Source organism: Culex pipiens, chromosome 2 (genome assembly GCF_016801865.2).
Source record: "Culex pipiens pallens isolate TS chromosome 2, TS_CPP_V2, whole genome shotgun sequence".
NCBI lineage: Eukaryota > Metazoa > Arthropoda > Insecta > Diptera > Culicidae > Culex > Culex pipiens.
The window spans coordinates 182784502-182807540 of record NC_068938.1 but is presented as its reverse complement, the minus strand read 5'-3'; the positions used below and the strand labels follow the sequence as shown (position 1 = coordinate 182807540).

Genomic DNA, 23039 nt, shown 5'->3' with positions numbered 1-23039 from the left:
AACCAGTCTTGCTGCTTCCAAAAACCAATAAACATAAATGAACAGTTCATAAGTTGAACACTAGTAATTAAGACGACTATTTCATGCCATTCATTTCATTAGGGCATAGAGCTTTGCAAACAAGAGTGCATCTCTATTATACCTTATGTAAACTGTCATTTGAGTGAAGGAGACACACTCCTGTTCATAAAACCCATGCGCCCTTTTGAAATGTTAGGCTCCATTTGATCGTCAAGGCTCCAGTAGACCCTCGATTTGCAACAATGGTCGATACAACCATAATCCGAAAACCGTTAGTTCAACAGATTAACGAATTTTGTCCGATATCATCGCACTATTGATTGACCGAGACTCTATGGAAATTTTGACATATCAAAATGCTACGTAATAATATTTTTTTTAAAATAAATTTCAAAATCTATTCTATTCTACAATGCCTAGAAGAGGCCTCTGTTTCTGTTGTGAGTAAGCGCTGGTTTCAGAGTTCATTTTTCAATTTAAAAGGGGTGGGAGACGACTAATTTGCTTCATGAACTCCTACTCGGCCTTGGGACCACCTCTTAAGACACTGATGGCTCCTAGCTAGGAATTAAACCTAGACACAGCGTCGAGGCCCGCTTCGCATGGCAAAAATGTTGGCTGGGGGGAAGTGATATTATCACGAAATTTTATTTTAAAGCCAACATTGCTAACGGCGTCGAGGTCCTTACTCATGCCCAAGGTATTATCTTTAGTAAAAAACGGAATCGACGTAACACCTTATAATGTGGCCCTCTTAAACCTTGCGGTTTCGTCAACGGATCCACAGGCGTGTATCGTTCTTTTTGCGACAAGACTCCGCCTCCCGGGTCTCCTAAGTGTGAAGGTATGGGCACGGGGAGAGGGCACCGAATACCTATATTAACACTTAGAATTTTTTGCGTCCGCCCCGGGATTCGAACCGGCGACCTCTGGATTGTAAGTCCAGTGCGCGGTCCAATTGATCCACACAGGCTGACATTATCTTTAGTACTTCCGTTGTATATTAAAATGATCTGTCAAAACGATGCAATCTTCGCTTTGATGGATGGAAAATTCGAAAACCATTTTCCGATTGCGCATGCAGCGAACCCCAAACCAGACAAGCGCAGTATAAAAAAAACTATCAGAAACCAGCTCAAGCAAAAAATCCGAATCCTGCAACATCATCGTCAAAGTCAATCAAACTGATTTTCAGTGACGGTGATTGATTACTGCGAGAGTCCGAACGTGCGCTTCGCTGGCGCTGGGCCATCCATCATTAGGGTGAAAAGCGTGGTGAAAACCCTTGATTAGTACAAAGTAAATAGTGCTGGTTGGTTGTGGCGAAAAATTTCCATGATGAATACAAAAAAAAACTAAAACGATCGATCGACTAAACCAAAATTAGCGCCGAGCGCCGGGCATGTTTTGCCGCTTGTGCATTTTTCATGAAAAACAAATAGTTGAGTGAAAAACATCAACAACAAACCGTACACTATAAGCGCTGTTGCTGCTGCGCTGTTGCACACATCGTTAGTCTGATTAATGTAAATCAATTTGGCTGGTGAATGTTAAGTTCATGGCTGCCAGTACAAGTGTTAAAACACGTTCCGGGCCGTTGATATTTGAGCAGTTTTCACTGTCGTTTTTTTGCCGCCAAATCGCCATTTTTATTAAAAGCCCCCCTCGTCATGGCGGGAAAAGGTCAAGTTCGCAGACTTGCGCCGACTCGCACGTGCAAACATAATTGCATTTGTAAACTTATCCAAGGATTGTTGAAGTCACATAAAAGAGTGTGTGAGTTGTTAAGATCTGTTGTCATCGACTCGACGAGTCCGTGACAGTAAAGTCGCGACTGGCTCACCTTGTGGTGGCTGGAAACTGGCAACCCGCACCAAGATATAGTTTGAACGCGGTGAGATGATAAGCACGTGATGATGTGTGTGTTTGTTGGTTTCATTTTATCGAGAGAGACAGACTTTGTTTGCTTATGATAATGTGCTGCCAGTTGCAATGCAGGAAGCAAAAACAGGTGTCTTAGTTGTCTTAGTCAACGGTGGCTTGATAGTTAGAGTATTTATAATGGTTATGGCTGCGCTCTTAACTCCTGGGAGTTCTTAGATGACCTAGGACATCCCAAAACATATAAAAAGTAGTCTACCATATTCACTGTAGCTATATGGATATGATTTGGGGTCAAAATCGACTGACCTATTGCTTGTTACGGCGGTAGACCCTCAGGTCGTAACTTCTTGATGCTTTTGGATGACCCAAAACACACCATTGTATCAGCAAAGTATTCTTCTTAACTCTCTAAAGTAATATGGGTATGATCTGGGGTCATAATCCAATGACCTATTGCTTGTTACGGCGGTAGACCCACAGGTCTGAACTCCAGAACATGAGTGACCTAGGACATTCCAACATATCAACAAATAAGTCTACCATAATCTGTTGAAGTTATCTGGATATGATACGGTGTCACATATCTTACAGCTCAAGTTCATCTCTGTTGCTAGTAGAAAAGGTTAGGTGATATTTCTCAAAGTCGAACTTACCTCAACACCGTCGCATGATGCTGCGTGTGCGTCTCCGACTCCCGCTTCCGGCCCGAGTAGCTCACCACCGTAATATGCCGGGTCTGCGTTCTCACCACCCTCCTCACCCGGCTCCTCCCATCCCCCACGTACACCACCGTCGTCTTCTTCTTGCTACCACTTCCGTCACTAGTTCTACTACTCCCTCCTCCCCCACCGTGCTCACTACTCCCGTTGCTAACGCTCACACTAACGCTACTCCTCTCCGCACTCCGGCTGTGGTTATGCCCGTGACTGTGCCCGTGATTGTGGTTGTTGTTGCTGTCGTTTCTTCGCCGCTCACCACCCTCTCCTTCCGACTTGAGGTTCAGACTGTCCAGCTTTTCACTGAGGTCGTAGTAGCTGCTGTGCTGGTGCGGGTAGTACCGGAAGTAACCCTCGCCGGACGCTCCCGAACCCCCCGAGCTGAACGCATTCTGGTAACGGAGCTTCTCGCCTTCGCCGTGCTGGTGAAAGTGTGACCGGGGCGAGGATCGCGACGAGGACTTGCGATCTCCGGACGAGGAGGCACTCGGGGTGTGCCGGTGGTGGTGGTGACCTCCGCCGACGGCGATCCCGCCGTGGTAGTGCCGGTGGTGGTGGTTCTTGAAGTGGTGATGGTCCACTCCGCTGCCACCGTACAGTTCCGGATCGAGCATTGTGTTTCGAGGGCTCAAGATGGCGTCACCACGCTTGGCATTGTGTTCTGCGCGTCTACAGCGAGTGCCTCCACAAGTCACGGGTATTGTTAATTAATTACAAACGTGCACCAGCTAGACCTAGACGATTTAAATTTCACTTTTAGCTGAAAACTTTCCTTTGTTGCACACACACAGACACAAATTCACACACAAAAGGTGCCACTTTTAGTCATTTCTCCGCAACTAAGCTTTCAAAACAATGCTGTAGCACTTTAAACTAGTCAACGCTAGGTGGCGGGGCGGCAGCTGTAATTTTTTAATTTCTTCTGTTTCGTTTGCGATTTCGTCGGGTTCGTGGTTAGGTTTTACGCGTTTTTAGGCGGGAAATTTGATTAAGCTGAGTTTGGCAATTATTTTTGGTCGTTCGTGGCGATCGATGGCTGGATAACAAATTTCTCCTATTGGTCGAAGGGGGAAGAAAAGAGTAAGGTTATGGTTGTGGCTGCGAAGAAAATCGATCCCGCGAGGTGGTGATCGATTGATTGATACTTCCTGAAAGTCATTTCTGGTGTTTTAGCTGCGCACGTGGTTCTTCGTCGATCGGAAAGGGTGTGAAAAATGCGCGCGAAAGTGGAAAACCATGGCGCAATCGGTTCGTTTCAGATGGATGGAGGAAAATAATGGCTCCATAAACGTAATGGAGTGGCGAAGAATTGCTTTTTCAGTACGGACGTAGGAATTGATATGCCAATTTCGCACACACTTATTCTATTGCGAGCAGTAGTGATTTTGTGGAGTGGTCAGTGAAGTGAATCAGTTGGAGTGGCGTTGTAGCTGTCAAATCGATCTGTCAACATGTCTATCTGTCAACATATCCACCTGTCAACAAGTCAATCTTTTAACAAGTCGATCTGTCAACATGTCAACCTGTCAACAAGCAAATCTGTCAAACTGTCAACATGTCAATCTGTCAAAAAGTTTATCTGTCAGCATGTCAATCTGTCAAAATGTCAATCTGTCAACATGTCATTCTTTCAACAAGTCAATCTGTCAATCTGTCAACATGTCAATCTGTCAACATGTCAATTGGCCAACGTGTCAATCTGGCAATATTTCAGTCATCAAATAATTTTGACTTTACGCTTGAGAATTCAATTATTGTTTAAGATTAATTTTTGACTCAATGTTTCAGTCGGTTTACATCTAATTGTTAGTCGCAATTTCAGTTCAGTAACTGTCAAATACTAAAAACTTACTCAAACACACTTGAATATTTAAATTTTACCCCACAACAAAGTTCAAGAACCACTCATTTCGCAAACTCATGCGTCACTGTTTACCAACGGTAAACAAAAACCGCTCATTCTTCGCAAAAAGCGTAGCCTCTACCCCCGAAAAAAAAACAAAGTCGATGGACAAATCCGGGAATTACCCCTCGTCTCAAGCTAACTGTTCATTGCGACAGACACAGACGGAGTCAACAACAAAACACAACTTGCAACTTTGCGTGGGACAGAGCCGCCGAATCGCGGTGACCACTTTGTTGACCTCCAAATTGATCCCTCCCCGGCTTGTTGTTTGCTTCTGCGCGGAGGTGTCAAACGAGGGTAAGTGCGTTGTTGTTTGGACGAGGTGTGAGAAATTTTGGCTGACGATTTTGGGATCGAGTACAGTGAAACTCATGAACACAATTCACGATTTCTAGAATTGACTTTTTTTGTGCACTTGACCAAAAAAGTGACGAACTGTCAAAATATACGTTGGGTAGTGTGTGTGAGCGCCGTGTAAAACGAGCTTTAGTGTTAAAAATCCAAAACAAACGTTTTATGGTATTTGTGAAAACGCATTGTTTTCTGCCAAATTCACAAATGTCAAACTACCGAAGCTTCACTATACAGACAAGATCAACTCTGTTGATATTTTGTTCTGCGGATAAGTTATTACAAGTTTTGTTTTGGACTAAGCCGACTCTCGATGTGGCAACTTTGGCGTGTGCGTTGGTGAAATTAATCTGTCTGGCAGCTCTGGAGTGTGACAGCTGCGGGGCCCTAAAAATAAACCCGACATTCGATGCAGGAGACCGCCAAGATGTGCAACTCAAAAACGATGTTGATTTTCAAAAAAAAAAAAAATTTACGCAACCGAGATCTCGAGTGGTCACGGGATGCAAGGGAAAAGTTGTCCAACTTTCCTTTTTTCCAAAAACTTGTCCACTGCTGCCGTGCTCCGTAATTACAGAGCAATTTATGACATTAAAATTTACATAACCTATCCTTGCGCCGAATAAATCGAAAACAAAAACTGGACCCCCTTTTAAGAGACCATTTCTCACACACAAAAAGGTGCACAAAAGCGTGAGTAAAGTCATATAAAACGTCCAAATTAAGCCAATCTCGGTTCGCATTTAATACGATCAGCTGCGCGATTAGCGGCCGCTTTGCATTACCTGGCGAGGACCGATTATGATCTTCGGGCTCACGCGAGCATAAACATGACTGTCGTCGTTGCACGCTTTCCTCGAACACCGAAATTTCACTTTGATGGAGTCGGCTTGGACTTCCCCCTCCCGTAAATGGCTATAAATATTAAATTTAATTTGCATGGTGTGGCGCGCACCCTGGTGGACTCTCTAACAAGCTCGAAAAAAGACAACACCCCTTTGTTCGTATCGCGTTTTTGGCGTCATTTTCAATGTCAAACTGATCAGGTCTATTGGGGCCGCGCTGGGGAGGAGACAATTGGCGTGGTAAAGTCCGGGGCCGGTTTTGCACGAGGAGTTTTTGAGGTTCAAGTTGACACGATGGTCTCACTTTCCTTTTTGGAGCAGCGTCCAGCATGAAATGTGAGCTAGACGCGGTTTTTGGTTTGTTTACAAACGACGGTTGGACGACAAGGTTTTGGGTGCCATTTTTAGGTTAAGCTGCATTATGTGACGGCGTTTGTTTACCTTTTCTGGGCGCGTAGAAGGTTGCAAGCGAGGGGGGTGTGTGGCTCTAAGCGCAACTGTGTCAAATTAAGTTGTAGCTTGAACGGTCTTTCGAGGACGAACTCCATTTTTGTTTGGGGCTAAATATGGTCATTAGGTTTAAGAATGTCACGATCGGCTTTGGTTTGTTAATACTGACTAGATGAAGAGATGGATTCAAAAATTATGAACCTACTTTTGGAGTAAAAAAGAACAATTTCTGAGCCACTGTAATTGTAGGCAAACGCTTCATTGGCCATTCTTGAGGCTCTGTTTGTCACATCAAATGAAATTCAAAAAATAAATAACAATTTCTAGGGTCCACATTGGAGATGGATTCTGTAACTTTTGTGATGCAATTTTCAGGGTGTTGGTCACAAAAAGTAGGTATGTAAATTTATGAAATTATGTATCTTTAGAAGGGATTTTCAAATCAATTTGCTGCCATGGTCAAAGTTGTAGGTTATGGTTAGGACTTTTAAGAAAAAAAAAAAAAAACAATAGGTACACAGAATGAAAAATCGCTTCTTTTATTTATCTTTTTTTTATGACTAAAAGTTGAATTTCCAGAAATAATTTTTTTTTTAATTTTCGTTTGTTTGTTGCGTTTGCGCGATGTTGCTAAATCTGGTTGAGAAGATATGATTCTGTGAAAAAAATGTATTTTTAGAAAATATCGAAAATCTTTAAAGATAAATGGAATTTGCAATCAAAACTAACCTTTTTTTTAGTAAAATGTACTGTTTTCAAGTTATCAGATATTATTTTTTGATTTTTTAAGGTATTTTAGTTTAATATTTTTGAAAGAAAGTGAAGAAATATTTTTGAACGGGATCCCGGGATTTTTCAGAACAGTCATAAAACCTATGTTTTCACTATATTCATTATCTGTATATATTTGTTGTTTCAAACTTAAAATTATAGAATTGTCTCAATACTATTAATTGGTGATAATTTAAACTTCATCTAAAAAGGGACAACCATTTTTAGATAGCTTAAATTTTTTTTTTTAGTTCTTGGTTGTGCTTTGGATTTTAAATGAACAACAATTTTAATACATTGTGATTCAAAATAAATTAGTCTCTTAAAATAATATTTATTGTATTTTCGATTAACTGGCAGAAAAATTTAAAAATGTTTTTAAAAATCCCTTGTGATAAGAAATATTAACAAATAAAATTATATCCAGTCAATGTTAAATTTTGATAATTGAGATATTTGAAAATATTTTACAAATTATGCCTAAGTCACTACCGCCAACTGGCACAAAATATGATACTTTTTCAAATTAATAATTATTACAAAAAATATATAAAATCACATAAAACTGCGGATCTGTAATCTTATTTTTTCTGCAATTTCCCCTAATAAGCCAAATCAACGCTTAATATACGCCGAATAAAAAAAATAATTTATAAAATTCTTATTGATTAATAAGTAAAGTATTTAACTATTCATATTTTCCCCAACAAAATCCATATTTCCTTGCCAAAATTTATATTTTTTTTCAGAAAAACCATGACAAAACATTTAAAAAAATCCCGGGATTCGGGATTAACCAGTATTTGAAAAATTCTGGGAATTATGTCCCAGGAATTTCCGGAATAATTCGAAGTATTCTGAAAAAAAATCTCTTCGGATAATGGATTAAAAAAAATCCGTTGTCTTATTTCGAGTCTTTTGGTAATGTAACATACAATCACAATGGGGTGGCAGAACTCGAATTTGGTGTTAAAAGTTATAACAAAAACGATATTTTTTTCTTTTGCCCAAGGTTCGTTCAGAGAGAAGTGAAATTTCAAAGAAAGCTTCGGATAATCGAGTCTGGACTGTATTAAAAATGTTGAAAAGGTTAACAAAAACAAACTAAAAATACATATGAATATATATTACCCAGAGCTTTGAAAAAGGTACGATTTTCAGAAGCAAAACTTGATATTGTTTATTGAAGAATTTCAAAAACATTGCTCAAGGAGCTATTAGATTATGGCAAACAAACAAACAAACTCGCAGACAAACAATTTTTTTGACAGTTTGGTAGTTTTCCTCTATTTATTTTCAGGCGTTTGTTTGCAGAAACGTCAGCCTGCATACATTTGACTTTGGTTTGTGAGTTTGGCAAACTGTCAAACACAAGAAAGTGCGAGCTTGTGTGTTTGTTTGCCATAGTTTAAAAGCTCCTTCACGAAAAAATAAAAAATATTTACAAAAAAATATTTAAGGAATCCGTGAAATCCACGCCATCGCCAACCAGAAACCCCGAAGATCGCGAAATTTGTGAAACCCGTGAAAATTGCGAAACTGTAACCACCCTGAGAAGATCTATAATGGAGATGGATTCTGCTTGAGGGTCAATGATATCGGAGATGAACAAGTTACAGGGCTGCGGAATTGGATAGAAAAACGACTTTCATGTCAAAGACTCCAACTCCAGTCGCCTAAAGCGTCCAACTCCAACTTTACAACACTTGTTATATCAGGTTCTATCTACGGAGACGGATTCGACGCAAAAAGATCATTTTTACATTTTGACATCGATCGAAGACATCGGTAGAGATGGATTGACAGCATAATTGGAAGTGGTCATGCAGCTCTTGGAGATGGATCGTGAGTCACTCCAACTTCAAAAATTGATTTCCAAGTCATGACTGACCGCACAAAGAACCGCTTCGTGAGCTATGGTGACTACCGCTAATACAGTTTATTTGCGAGTCATGACACTGCGTCGATTCCGCCCAATTTGCACCACCAGCACAGAGCGCTGTCACGACTTTATCGTCACCCGTCTAATTGGGACTTTTTGGCTCACAAAGTATTGGTCAGCGCAGGCGGTTGAAATATGAGCGCTTCATTTCTCTGGCGTCATTGCGCGACAAATTTGGAGGCAGGCAGCTGCAACTTGCACAACAGCTGCCGCGGGTGTCCATCGGAAGTTAAGGTTGGCCCGAATTATCTCACGAATTCTTCGCGTCGCGTTTAATTGAACCAGCTTTACGATCGGTTTCCGCCATAAAACTTGCCACTTCCCAAGGTGACGGGGGCGCCAAGAGATCCAAATTAACGTCAACTAATTGCTTTTTTGGTGAGGAAGTGAGCAGTAGATGATCATCGGATCTACATTCTCGAATAAAGCACGCGCGCCCAGACCATAAACAAGATTTGTTAGTCTCATTTTTCTTCTGAAAAAAGAAACTAGGAGATTTATGTCTCCCTTTTATCTAGCACGTGTTGACTTTCGCTTTCCCTGGAACCGCGGCTTGATTCCGTCAACGTTACGTAACTTTATTGGGCCAACATAGCTTTGAAATGTTCACCTTTGTGGATCTCCGCGACCAGTTGCGTTGGATAACCTCACGAAGAATTTCTTCAAACGAGATTGTTTTTGTTTGGGGCTCGGCTTCTCCAGTTTAGACCTAACCTCAAAACTGGTTCCCAGAGCGGTCGACTTGCGTGGTAGCTGTCGTGTCGTGTAGTGTCGTGGCGCGCAAACAGCATGCCAAGTACCCTCCAAAGTCTCGCTTTGAGCATTTGTCCGCGTTTTCTAATTTGCGTTCACTTATGGTGAAATGTGTAGGATGTGGGACACTAGCGTGCGGTCGATCCAGTTTGAGGTGCTGGCATTGTTGAGATATTCTGGGCATTTCCAAGCGGCGATACGTCATCGATATCTGGGAACGGCTTTCTTCCGGGACTTCAAAGCGCGTTCTACCGATTTGGGGAAGTGTTCGTGATGAATCACCTTTCAAATACGGACTTCAAAACCGAGGCACCCCACGCAGGATGTGTGAGCGTCTGGTTCAGGTAAGTGTCCAGTGATTCAGTGGAAGTGCGTTTTCAAAAACGGACTTCAAAAATGAGGTACTCATGCAGGATGTCGTGTTTGTCTGGTTCGGGTAAGTACTAGTGATTCAGTGTAGTGTGAAACAGTGTAAAGAGTGACTGTCAATTCTGTCAATAGCTGTCAATGAACTTCCTGTTTGAAGTCTTGTTGAACAACTATGTTGCCAGTGACGAACCCGCCCTCCGTCACGGCAACAATTTCCCCCTAATTATCATCTCAACACCTCCTCGAAGGTATCGACGTTAATCGAATCAACGACGACAGCTAATCCAAACTAATTACTCCCATCCGAAAATCCCTCGAATCGTTTTTCCCAGTTTCCACAAAATCTCTCTCTCCCTCGCTGTGAACAGCTGATTAAATTATCAAATTGATGCGGTTTTTGCTCAACCGAAAAACGTTGAATCTCTACCCCCCAAATTGGCAATAATTGGCCAATTTCGGGGATCGTTACACGTTTTTGCGTTCCCTAAGAGTACTCGCAGGGGGAAAACCGTTGAACCACCGCAAGTGCTCTCTCACAGAGGGCGCGCGCGCGGTTTTGCGCGGGAGTGCTGGGAAAATCGCACCGGCACGCAAGATCGCGAGCCCCGGAATTACACAGGAAGTGTGGTGGGCTCTCAGAGAGCTGGCTGGCTGATTCAATTAGCATGCCTGCAGAACTTGGGCTCACGGAAACAGCATCAAAAACGGTGAGGAAAGCGAAAGTGCATGGTGGAGAGTTGGTACAATGTTGGGGGGCGAGCTCTGGTTATTATGCAAAAGAGGTGGTTTTGGGGCTCGTGGGAATGCGGAGATCTTGCCGCGTGGTTTCTTTTTGTGGGAGTTTGAGAAGATCTTCGCGCTGAGGTGTAAGCGGTCGTGTCAACGGAAGTCTCGGGATGGCCGCGGAAATGGGTTGTGCAAGACTTGATGAGTTGGGATTGCTGGAAAGAGACCATGGAGGTGGATTTCAACGAACCAAGACGATGAACTTTACGGTGACCATAGAACTTGCTTCTTGATCAAGAAAATGACTATTGATAGGAATTGATTTTGAAAGATTCCCAAAGATTGCGAAGAAATGTTTTTTCCAAGCTATTTTGGAGATGGATTCTGTACAATACATGGTATCATGATGAGATAAATTTAATGTGAAGCCTCACAAAGAATAGAAAAGAGGGACATTGATTATAGAAATGGATTATCTAGATCAGAGGTGTGATTATGGGTAGACGACAACTACTTAGCTTTATGTTTGATTTTATATTTTTTTAAAGGAAGAATTTACAAATTGGACAATTTTTTTTTACCAAAGAGCGCTTGTCCCAAGTTTCATCATGCTCTTTGCTCAATCTTTCAATATCTCAATTTTTATGGAAATTCAGCCAAACATTTAAGTGTCCCAGTGTAGGGTTGTCACAGTTAGTCGCAAAATTACCTGGTAGAGGAGCGATTATTCTTTTGAAAATTTGACTGAAAGCACCCTCTCGAATTAAAAAAAATCATTTAAATTCTTAATATCAAAAATTGACTTAAGGCGCCCTCTTAACTAAAACAATTTCAGACAAATTCTCAACTTGATCGAAAGCGCCCTCTTGAATTGAAAAAAAATATTCAAATTCTAACCGTAGAAATTTTACTGAAGAAGCCCTCTCGATCAAATGTTTTCATACAAATTGTCAGAGTGAAATTTGACTGAAAGCGCCCTCTTGTATTAAAAAGAAAAACCATTCAAATTCCTTATATTAAGATTTGACTGAAGACGACCTCTCGACTTAAATAATTTCTGAATGCAAACCTCGAAATAAAACATTTTGATTCTAAATCTCAATATGAAAATTTGACTGAAAGCGCTTTCTCGACATAAAAAAAAATCATTGAAAATTCTAAAAATGATAAATTGACGAAAGCGCCCTCTCGACTTAAACAATTTCATACAAATTCTCAATATGATAAATATACTGAAAGCGCCCTCTCGACTTAAAAAAAAATCATAAATATGAAAATTTTACTGAAGGCGTCCCAGCGACTTAAAAATTTCATGCAATTTCTCAATATGAGAAATTGACTGAAAGCGCCCTCTCGACTTAAACAATTTCAAACATATTCTCAATATGAAAATTTGACTGAAGGCCTTTCTTGTGAATTTAAAACTTCATGCAAATTCTCAATAAGGGAAATTGATGATTGATGAAAATTATCGACTTCCTAGTCGATAATTTTCATAGAAATGAAAAATTTGACTTAAAAAATTTCATACAAAATTCTAAAAATGATAAATTTACTGGAAGCGCCCTCACGACTAAAACAATTTCATACAAATTCTCAAAATTAAAATTTTACCCAAGGTGACCTCTCAACTTAAACAATTTCATACAATTTCTTAACATGATAAATTGACTGAAAGCGCCCTCTTGACTTAAACAATTTCATAAAAATTCTAAACATAAACATTTGACTGTAAGCGCCTTCTTGACTTAACAAGTTTCGTAAAAAATCTGAATATGGAAAATTTACTGAAGACATCATCGCGAAATTCTCAATATGAAAATTTAAATAAAGGAGCCCTCTCGACATAAACAATTTCAGACAAATTCTCAATCCACAAATTTGACTGAAGACGCTTGCTCGATTTAAAAAAATAACAAATTCTGAACGCAAAAAATTGACTGAAGGGCCCTCTCAACTAAAAAATTTCAGACAAATTCTCAAAGTGAAATTTGGATTAAGGCGCCCTCTCTAATTTAAATTTGGTTACGCAAATACTTACAATAAAATAAAAATCTTGAGGCACCCTATCCACTAAAAACAATACGCAAATTATTGATATGAAAATTAGACAGAAGGCGCCCTCTCAACTTCATACAAATTATCAATGTAAAAATTTGACTGAAGGGCGCCCTTTCGACTTAAACATTTCAGACAAATTCTCAAGTTGTTAAATTGACTGAAAACCCCCCTCGATTTAGACAATTTCATACAAATTCTCAATATATAAATTTATTCAAAGATGCCCATATAAATTTTCAAAATGAAAATTTTCTTTAAACGCCCTCTCGACTACATACAAATTCTCAATGTATCAATTTAATCGAAGGCGCCCTCTCGAAACTATTTCTTACAAATTCTCAATGTAAAGTTTGACTAAAGGCGCCCTCTCGACTTAAACGATTTCATACAAATTACCTATGTGAAATTTGTATTAAGGCGTCCTCCCCAATTTTTTTTCGAAAATACTCAGAATAAAATAAAAATCTGAAGGTACCCTATTGGCTTGAAAAAAAATCATACAAATTCTCAATATAAAAAATTGACTGAAGACGTCCCCTCTACTAAAAGCAATTTCATACAAATTCTCAATGTGAAATTTGACTATTGGCGTCATATATACTTAAGAGGCAGTATTTGTAAATTCTGCTCGGTTTGTTCTAGAGGTCGTATCGAGGTGCTCCGATTTGGATGAAACTTTCAGCGTTTGTTTGTCTATACATGAGATGAACTCATGCCAAATATGAGCCCTCTACGACAAAGGGAAGTGGGGTAAAACGAGCTTCGAAGTTTGAGGTCCAAAAAACCTAAAAAATCTTAAAATTGCTCGCATTTTCGTAAAACTTCATCAATTCCAACTTTCGTAGATGCATTTGAAAGGTCTTTCAAAGCACTTCAAAATGGGCCATAGACATCCAGGATCGGTTTGAGTTTTTCTCATAGCTTTTGTAAAATACTGTTAAAAATTGATTTTTTTTAAACCTTAATATCTTTTTGCAACAGCCTCCAACACCCATACTCCTGTAGGTCAAAAGATAGGTAATTATATGGACTATAAGCCTACGGTATTAACTTTTTGGCCAATCGCAGTTTTTCTCATAGTTTTTCGATTTTTCTACAACAAACATTTTACATCGTTAGTTATTGCCCTGTATGCCTCCATAGCGGCACTTTTTGGTCTCATTTTTGTCATATTTGGAATCCTCGGAAAATTTCCCGTTAGTTATAAGTATTGGAGTTGTAAATTTGATTGGAAAAATTGCCATTTAGAATGAATTAAAATATTTTTTAACAATTTGTTGGATTAGGGGTGAAACAGGTTTTCGCCTACTTGATACAGCATTTGACGTATTGATCACAGGGTAAATAAGATCTATTTCTTTTTTAAAAATGTTTTATTTAATTATTTTTTTAAATCAAATTTACAACTCCAATACTTGTAACTTACGTGAAATTGTCCGAGGATTCCGAATATGACAAAATTGAGACCAAAAAGTGCCGCTATGGTGGCCTTCAGGGCAAAAACTAACGTTGTAAAATGTTTGTTCTAGAAAAATCAAAAAACTATGAAAAAAACTGCGATTGGCCAAAAAGATAACACCGTAGACTTATAGTCCATATAATTACCTATCTTTTGACCTATGGGAGTATGGGTGTTGGAGGCTGTTGCAAAAAGATATTCAGGTTTTAAAAAAATCCATTTTTGACAGTAATTTGCAAAAGCTAAGAGAAAAAGTCGAACCAATCCTGAATGTCTATGGCACATTTTGAAGTGCTTTAAAATACCTTTCGAATGCATCTAAGAGAGTTGGAATTGATGAAGTTTTACGGAAATGCGAGCAATTTTAAGATTTTTTAGGTTTTGTCGACCTCAAACTTCAAAGCCCGTTTTACCCCACTTCCCTTTGTCGTAGAGGGCTCATATTTGGCATGAGTTCATCTCATGTATAGACAAACAAACGCTGAAAGTTTCATCCAAATCGGAGCACCTCGATACGACCTGTTACACATTGGTGAAAAACTCGCTCTTAATCCATTTCAGACAAATTCTGATAGCCCCCTCTCAACATAAACAATTCGATAAAAAACCTTAATTTGAAAATTTGAGAATTACAAATCCTCAATATGAAAATTTCGACATTCGACTAAACAATTTCATAAAAAAATTCAACATGAAATTTGAATGGAGGCTCCCAAACGGCTCGAATTTTTTAAAATGCTCTGAAAAATCTGGAGATGGAATGGAATAAGAATAAAACTAGTAGATGGTTTATAAACGTCATAAAAGTCGTTCCCAGAGAAATTTTGCGCAGATTTTGGAAAAAAATCAATTTAGATTGCATAAAAAATATTAAACAGGTCATTTTGTTCTTGGAGATGGATTTTGATGGGTTGAACATGATTTCATGATATCGAAAACCCTGGAGATGGATTCTATCGAAGCCAGTTAAAAAATATTAAAATAGAAATAAATATGAATGATATGGCGCGGTGGTTAGCGGCTTCGGCTGCCGATCCCTAAGTTGCTATGGAGCGCGGGTTCGATTCCCGCCTTGTCCTCCTGGTCTTCTATCGGATGGGGAAGTTAAAACGTAGGTCCATTTGCGTAAAAGAGGTTTTGGGTGACTCACCACACATAACCTTCGGACGCCTGGAAATGAGCAGAAACTTGCAACAGAGCCCACAAAAGACCCGGGGGTCGTTAAAGTGGATTGCTTTGCTTTTATGAATAAAACCCGGAGATGGATTATGAAAGTCAAAATATTCGTAGAAAGAGAGTTTGTGGATCTTGAAGAAGTAGTAGACGTTTTTGGAGATGGATTCAGAGTGAGAAAAGGGAGTGACACTCCCTTTTGCCGATTCCCGGGTTCAACGCCATAATCATTCGATGTCGTCAAGGTCGTCAAAGCGCGCTCTAAACGTGTGAACTGTTACGCCACCCAGTGCGAGGTCGCCATCGCGGGTTCGAAAGTTAGTAATCCCATTGAAATCCGTTCCGGTTCGTCACTGATGGACGGAGAACCCGGCTTGACAAACTAATTTGATTACACCTTTTGGGATGTCTACGCCGAAGTCGTCGAACTCATCGGAACAGGTCGTAAAACGATTAAAGCCAGATCTTGACAGCGCGGCTAGCCACTCCATAAGAAGCCGATGAAGGCACAGCGAGATAATTCGGGGTTTGCCTTTCGTTTGTTCACTTCCGCGCGGTCCAGAGCGATATCATCGCCCAAGCCAGGGAGCACCGCGGCTAAGCAAATACACCGATCCGGGGTCTCCGGTGTGGCCGCGCTGATCGGTCTCTAATGATCGGTAACGTACTCCAGCCGGATTGATTGATGGTTTTGATTTGTGTCTTGACCGCCGCTGCCGCGGTTGGTCCGTCTAATTGAATAATGGTGGAACATCTCTCGAGCCCAACTCCACGAAACTTGGAAGCGGTTTTGCGTCAGACCAAAAAAACCTCTTCACCAGCGAAAGTGAGACCTGTGGGTCACGTACAATACCTGGGTTTTGTGTGTTTTTTTCGAGGGGAGAAGTGACAAGTCGGCTATGCGGTTGTTTTTGAAAGCCCTTCTTCATGGTTTTCGGGCAATAAAAAGCCATTTGCGCAACTTCCGGGACCTTGGTTGGAAATGTCAACGCTTTGATGTGGCGAAATTGCCGCGCGTAAAGTGCTGCGCAGATTGATGGATTTTAGTAGATTTGGATAAAGTGCGAAATATCTTTGGCATTTCATAAGAAACTCAATTGTACACGATCACCGACTGTACAAACTCTGTGGAGGACGCAGTCAGTCGGAATCGCTGAACTCGTTGTCAATCCAGACATGGCGGTATTGTGCATACTCCACAGATTTATTGAACCGAAGCATTCCGTCGCGAAGCGACACTGCATGCGATGTTTTGCCCGTAAAAACATCGCATCACTGTCGCCAACGCATTTCAAGAGGAAACTCGCTCGCGAGATGGCCTATGGTAATGCTGAACTCGCACTCGATCAAGGTAAAGCTCATTGAACTTCATCACTCACGCCAGGAAGCAATTAGCCGTCGAAAAAGGGGGGGAGAAGAGAACACAGCAACAATAACGCGGAGCGTTGAAAACATCGCTCGCGCGCGCATTTCGAAACGGTTGGAGGGCTTCCACATCATTCATTCCACAATTCTGTTCAATTCTTCGAACCCTAGAGGGGAGCCATTATAATGAAAAATAACGAAATCGATTGAAATCGCGCGCGCTCAAGAGTGCTCTCTCAGAGGGAGTTGCCCACGCACTCGGGCCATCTTTCACCCAATTGATCCCGGAGCAGGTTACGTTTCCCTCGACGACCGACGGTCGAGAATCCGTTATTGTTGTTATTTGAGGACGAGCCATGTTGGGAAACTTCGGGCGTGGGGGTGACCGATTGGGTTGAGTTGGGAGTTGTGGAGTTCTTGATTCGGATTGCCCGTTTTGGGATGCGGGCAGACTGTGGGATAGCACTTTTACCACAGCTGAACCATAAGAACTACATTTACAGCTTAATTAGCGCAGGGGTGCCAAATATGGAAGCGCTGGAGAGAGTGCGAGAATCGATGTCAGTGACATTTAAGGGGGATTAGCTAATGGACGTTTAGAAAAAATCGCGCTGAAATGGCTTGGATCATCAATAATTTAGAATTGGTTTAATTTTAAGTAAAAAGCAAAATTTCTCATAATTTATATGCCTAGCACGATAAAAAAATCCAGCTCATTAAATTCTTGAAATTTCTGAATTTCTAAAATCTTTTGAAATCTTTGAATTTAAAATAGAAACCTTTAAATTCTAAATTACTTGAAAATTTAAAAATTCTTCATAGTTTTAAATTTTTCAAATCCTGATTTTTTTAAATTTCTTAAATTTTTGAAATTTCTGACATCTGACATAACATGATGTGAAATCTTTGAAATCCGTCAAATGCTTAAATTTTTTTGAAATTGTTGGATTTTTAAAATTTTCTTAGAATTCTTAAAATTTATGAAATTTTTAAAATTTTTAAAAGTCATTGAATTCTTAATATTTTTAAAACTTTAAAAATTCTTAAAGTTCTGATTTTTCTTAAATTTCCTTAAATTCTTAATTTTTCTAAAATTCTTGAAATTCCTAAATTCTCCAAATTCCCAAAATTCTTGAAATTCTTAAAATTCTTGAAATTGTTCAAATTCTTGAAATTGAAAAGAAAATGTTTAAATTCATAAAATTCTTAAATCTTCAAAATTCCTGGGTCCGTCATTTTTGTTAAATACATAAATTTATTAAAAATAAATAAATTTCTAAAATATTTCAAATCCCTTAAATTCTTAAAAATCTTGTAATTCTTGAAATTCTAGAAATTCTAAAAATTCTAGATATTCTTGAAATTCTTGAAATTCTAGAATTGCTAGCAAATCCTAATTTTTTTGAAATTCTTGAAATTCTTGGAATTCTTAAACTTCTTGAAATTCTTGAAATTCTTAAACTTCTTGAAATTCTTAAAGTTCTTGAAGTTCTAGAAATTCTAAAAATTCTAGATATCCTTGAAATTCTTGAAATTCTAGAAATTCTAGAAATGCTAGAAATTCTTAAATTTTTTGAAATTCTTGAAATTCTTAAACTTCTTTAAATTCTTGAAATTCTTAAACTTCTTGAAATTCTTGAAATTCTTAAAGTTCTTGAAGTTCTAGAAATTCTAGAAATTCCAGAAATTCTTGAAATGCTAGAAATTCTAAAAAATCTTGAAATTCTTAAAATTCTTAAAATTCATGAAATTCTTAAAATTCTTGAAATTCTTGTTATTTTTGTAATTCTTTTAATTCTTGAAATTCTTGAAATTATTGAACATCTTAAAATTCTTGAAATTCTTAAAATTCTTGAAATGCTTGAAATTCTTAAAATTTTTGAAATTCTTGAAATTTTTGAAATTCTTGAAATTTTCGAAATTGTTTAATTTCTTGAAATCTGAAAATAATAAGGAGCCTTACATTTTAAGATAAGTGCTCAATACTAATTTAGCGCAATTGATAAAAAAAATGTAAATTCAATATTTACAAAATATTTTTTTTTATTATAGACATCTTACCACTTTTGTGGCATTCATGTCTTTACAAAATTATATTCAAACAAGTAGGTATGTTTAAGATTCCCGATTTTTTCCGACATCCTGACAACAAATCTCAAATTCCTGACTTTTTGTCGATTTTTGCAGATTTTCTCAAATTCCCGACTTTTCCTAATTTCTAGACTTGAGTGTCATACATGTTCCGGAAAAAAAATCGTAGACATACTATGAAAATTTTAGAAAATGTAATTTATTTCTATGTGATGTAACCAAATCTGAATAATAAATAACCTGTTTTTAGTAAAATGTGTTGATTTTACCAATATTAATGAAATTTTCCACTTTTTCACACAAATTACAAGCCGCAAAGCTATAACTATCAACTTCACACGGCAGCAAACCGCACCACTTCTTGTGGTGAGTTATTTAACATACTCAAACCACACTCAAAGCGCCTTATCTAGAGCGCGGAAAATGAAAAACATTGCGGGGTCTCCATCACCCTAACAGTCCTAGTTCTCCTCGCGCAGCAACGGCCAATCCAGTCGGAATGGACTTTCACGTATTGCATGTACCGGACTGCTCTGGAATCGAAGTCACGCTAGTTATGCTGCAGCAGCTAGGAAAGACGGGGAGGTTTGCTGACCCAGAATGCAGCGAGCGAGCGCGCGCGAGTCGTGATTTGAAGAATTGGTGCAAACTTGGTAATTAGATAACCTTGGGTTCACGCTAGAGCTGGTCGTGCAATTATCCTTTTTGGGTAATAGAAATTGCCGAACTTTTCGTGACGTCACGCTACTGTCTTTTGACCTGGATTAGGCATGACAGCTGTCAGTACATGTAGAGTTCTCTTCTATTACGGACTTCAATATCATGGTATTAGTGCAAATATGTTCAATTAGGTGAAGTGAAGTGAGTGAAAATTCCAAGGGAAGTAGAATAAGATCTGTCAATACCAGTCAATTGTCAATTTTTAAGTTTTTCGACAAAGTGACGTATCCGTCAACCGGTTCTGCGGCTCAACCTTCAGTTTCCCAACCTTTTCGCAACCGGAAGCTTCTAATTTGCAAGTGGAGCACCGAACTCGAACCGTCAAACCGCACAGGAAACTCACTCAGAAACCGCAGAATTGCCTTCGCCATTACCGCAGAACCCAATCGTGGGTTGCGCCAAGTCGAGTCCCTCAACTCTATCGAGATTTGCATAAGCCCGAGCAGACTTAGAAGTCACTGAAGCGCGCGGCAAGATCCGATCAGCTGAGCGCTGCACTCGATTGCGATGATTGCATTTTGTGGCGCGGAATCAATCACTCGATTGGCACTCGATTACTATTATAAGATCCAGCCTCCAAGTCTCGTCGGCTTAAGCGGGGGAGGCTGAAACGTCAGTGTCAATTTCGTAATCGCGGGAAAGAGGCGGCGTAGCGCCGCTCAGCTCAAATGGTGATTCGATTTTCAACCGATTGTAATCAGTCGTGCATCGTGGAGTTTTGTGATGAGGAAAAAGCGCTCATGCATGGACGGTGATGGTGGTGGTGGACCCCTCGGACGAGCCATTAAAAATTTTGCTTTTCGAAAACTGGGTGAAATTTGAATAGCGAAGAGAGGAGATGGCTTTAATGGGAATTAATTTTTGTGCGGATTCCGCGGATTATGTGACGGCAGCAGCCTGCAGGCCAGGCAGTAAGTCATTCGGTCGATGGTTCACTGGAGCGATTGGAGGACGATTTCGGTGAATCTTTGCGATTGGACGGTTTTGACCAGGTTGAAAGGTGAGCTCGGCGCAGGTGGTCGAGGTTTTAGGATGGTTGGATAATATCAGGTGGTCTGATTTGTAAAATTTTTACTAATTTGGTAAAGATCATGCATTTTTAGAATTTAAAAAAAATTACGAATTTCAAGAATTATAAAAATTTAAAAAAAATTTAGGAATTACAAAAAAAGATCTATATTCAATGAATTTTTAAGAATTTTGAGGATTTCATCAATTTTACGAATTTTAAGAATTTATATTTTTCAAGAATTAAAAAAATAGAATTTAAGAGTTTCAAGAATTTTATGAATTTTAAGAATTTCAAGAATTTCAAGAATTTTAAGAATTTTAAGAATTTTAAGAATTTTGAGAATTTCAAGAATTTCAAGAATTTCAAGAATTTTAAGAATTTCAAGAATTTCAAGAATTTCAAAAATTTCAAGAACTTCAAGAATTTCGAGAATTTCAAGAACTGCAAGAATTTCAAGAATTTCAAGAATTTCAAGAATTTCAAGAATGTCAAGAATTTCAAGAATTTCAAGAATTTCAAGAGCTAAAAAAATAGAAATTTTACGAATTTCAAGATTGTTAACAATTTCAAGAATTTAATTTATTATTTTTTTTGTATATCAAGCAATTTATGTATTCGAGGTATTTAAAGTATTTCAACTTCAATATTCCTATGAGAAGACATTTTTTTATTTATTTTAAAAATCTCTTAAATTTTTAAGTATTTGGAAGTTTTTAAGCAGTGTGCATTGGTGCAGATTTCAGATCTCATTCAAAACTATCCATATTCTGGTGGACAACTAGCAATTTAAAGTATTTTTGCTGTATTTTTTCTTTGGGTACATATATTTGAAGTTTTTGCAGAGAATTTTAATATGTTTTTTTACTAAATCGAGAAAACACTATTTGTAAGTAGTTCAGTGATTTTCGAATTTCTATTTCAATCAACTCACCAAACAACTTCCCAGCCACGTGCCTAACGAGATTCCATTACCACCACCAGCAGCTTCGTCAATTTGAAGCTAACATTGTGATACAATTTAAATGTGCTTGATCGAATTGACATCGGCGGCGCCACACGTAAAACCCCCCTCGTCGCCGGCAGCGCCATTTAAAACTCAATTATTTTTCAATTAGCCGTCGCATTTTCAATTTTGATGGCACCTCGTTCAAGAAACTATACAGCAAAAGAACTCACAATATATTTTTACACGGTAAATACGATGTGCTCTACTTTTATTTTGGGCGTTGCCTCCCGCCTTTGGGAAGGTAATTTTTAAAAAGCCATCAAAAATGGAGAGAGCAAAAAGTCGAGTCCCAAATTAGTGTCGTTCCGGGCGTGTGACAGCCAAGCTTAAAACTTAGGGATAGCAGGTGCATCATTTGGGGTTTCAAGTCGGTCCAACTAGCTTCTTTCTGGACTGGAACTAATGCGTGTTTTCCGGGTGGGGCAGGGAAATTTTCCGATCGTTGGACGCACATTCGAACAGGATTTACATAATCTCACTTTGATCGAGTAAAAACTAGGAAAAAACAACTCGGTTCGATTAGGTCGTCACCATTAAGTAACCTAATTGAAACGTTAGACCTGTGATTGGGGAGCAATTTGTCGTAGTCATAGTCGTCGCTGGCAGTTGTTGTTGATCGAAAAAAGTTTAGTCGTAATCACACTTTGCAGGCCCCTCGAAACAGCACACGTGTGCGTGCGTGTGGCAATTGCACTGCAGATTATGACGGCACGTGGGGGAACAAAAAGTTTTGCGGACTAATTAGTTTTCAATCGGTAATTGCTTTCTGCGGTAGGGGAAACTTGGGACAAAGAGAAACCATAATTTAAAGAATCGAAGATTAAACCTTGTAACATTACGTGATCATCATGTATTATTGAAATTCTTGAAAAAAAAGAGTTAAAGAAAATTTGTGTTTTTACAAATGTTACCGTAAACCGGGGTGACTTTGATAGGATTTCAATTTGTTTTTAGAATATTTTCCAACAGGTAAGGTTTTTCTCAAGATTATTATTTTTAAAACATGTACTGGGGTAGGCCACACAAAGTCCATGCACTATTTTGGAAAAAAAAGTTTTTTCAATAGTGTTTAGAAAAATAGTTACGTTAAAAATTCTTGGCTTTAATTCCGGGGTGACTTTGATAGTCATAGTTTTTCTTGTTAAAATCATATTTAAGATGTTAAAACTTTATTTGTACGTTAAATGTACCATCACTAAAGTAGCTGATATAGTTTGTAAGAAAAAAATCAAAGTTTATATTAAGTTAACTAAGTTTATAAGCTTTTTAACAAAAAACATATAAATTTTAGGTAAAATTGTTAAAAAGTCGGAATTTTGCCTGAAATTTGTTAAAAATAGTTTCGTTTATAAAATTATCGATTTATATTGCATTTTAAACTGTATTCGAAGCACGAATCACAAGTTTTCACATTTTAC

At 38.7% G+C, this 23039-nt stretch overlaps 1 protein-coding gene across 3 annotated transcripts in view; it reads right to left on the bottom strand.

The window, feature by feature from the left end:
* LOC120429394 (IQ motif and SEC7 domain-containing protein 1) overlaps window positions 1-23039 on the bottom strand; it is a 223131-nt gene that overhangs the window by 92707 nt on the left and 107385 nt on the right. For 2 of the 3 annotated variants that reach the window (XM_052708733.1, XM_039594547.2), the window contains exon 2: window positions 2559-3675. The exons of the other annotated variant lie outside the window; for it this stretch is intronic. In XM_052708733.1, the coding sequence (XP_052564693.1) occupies window positions 2559-3235 (677 nt within the window). In that variant the 5' untranslated portion in view covers window positions 3236-3675. The remainder of the gene's footprint in view (window positions 1-2558; window positions 3676-23039) is intronic. 3 annotated transcript variants of the gene reach the window in all.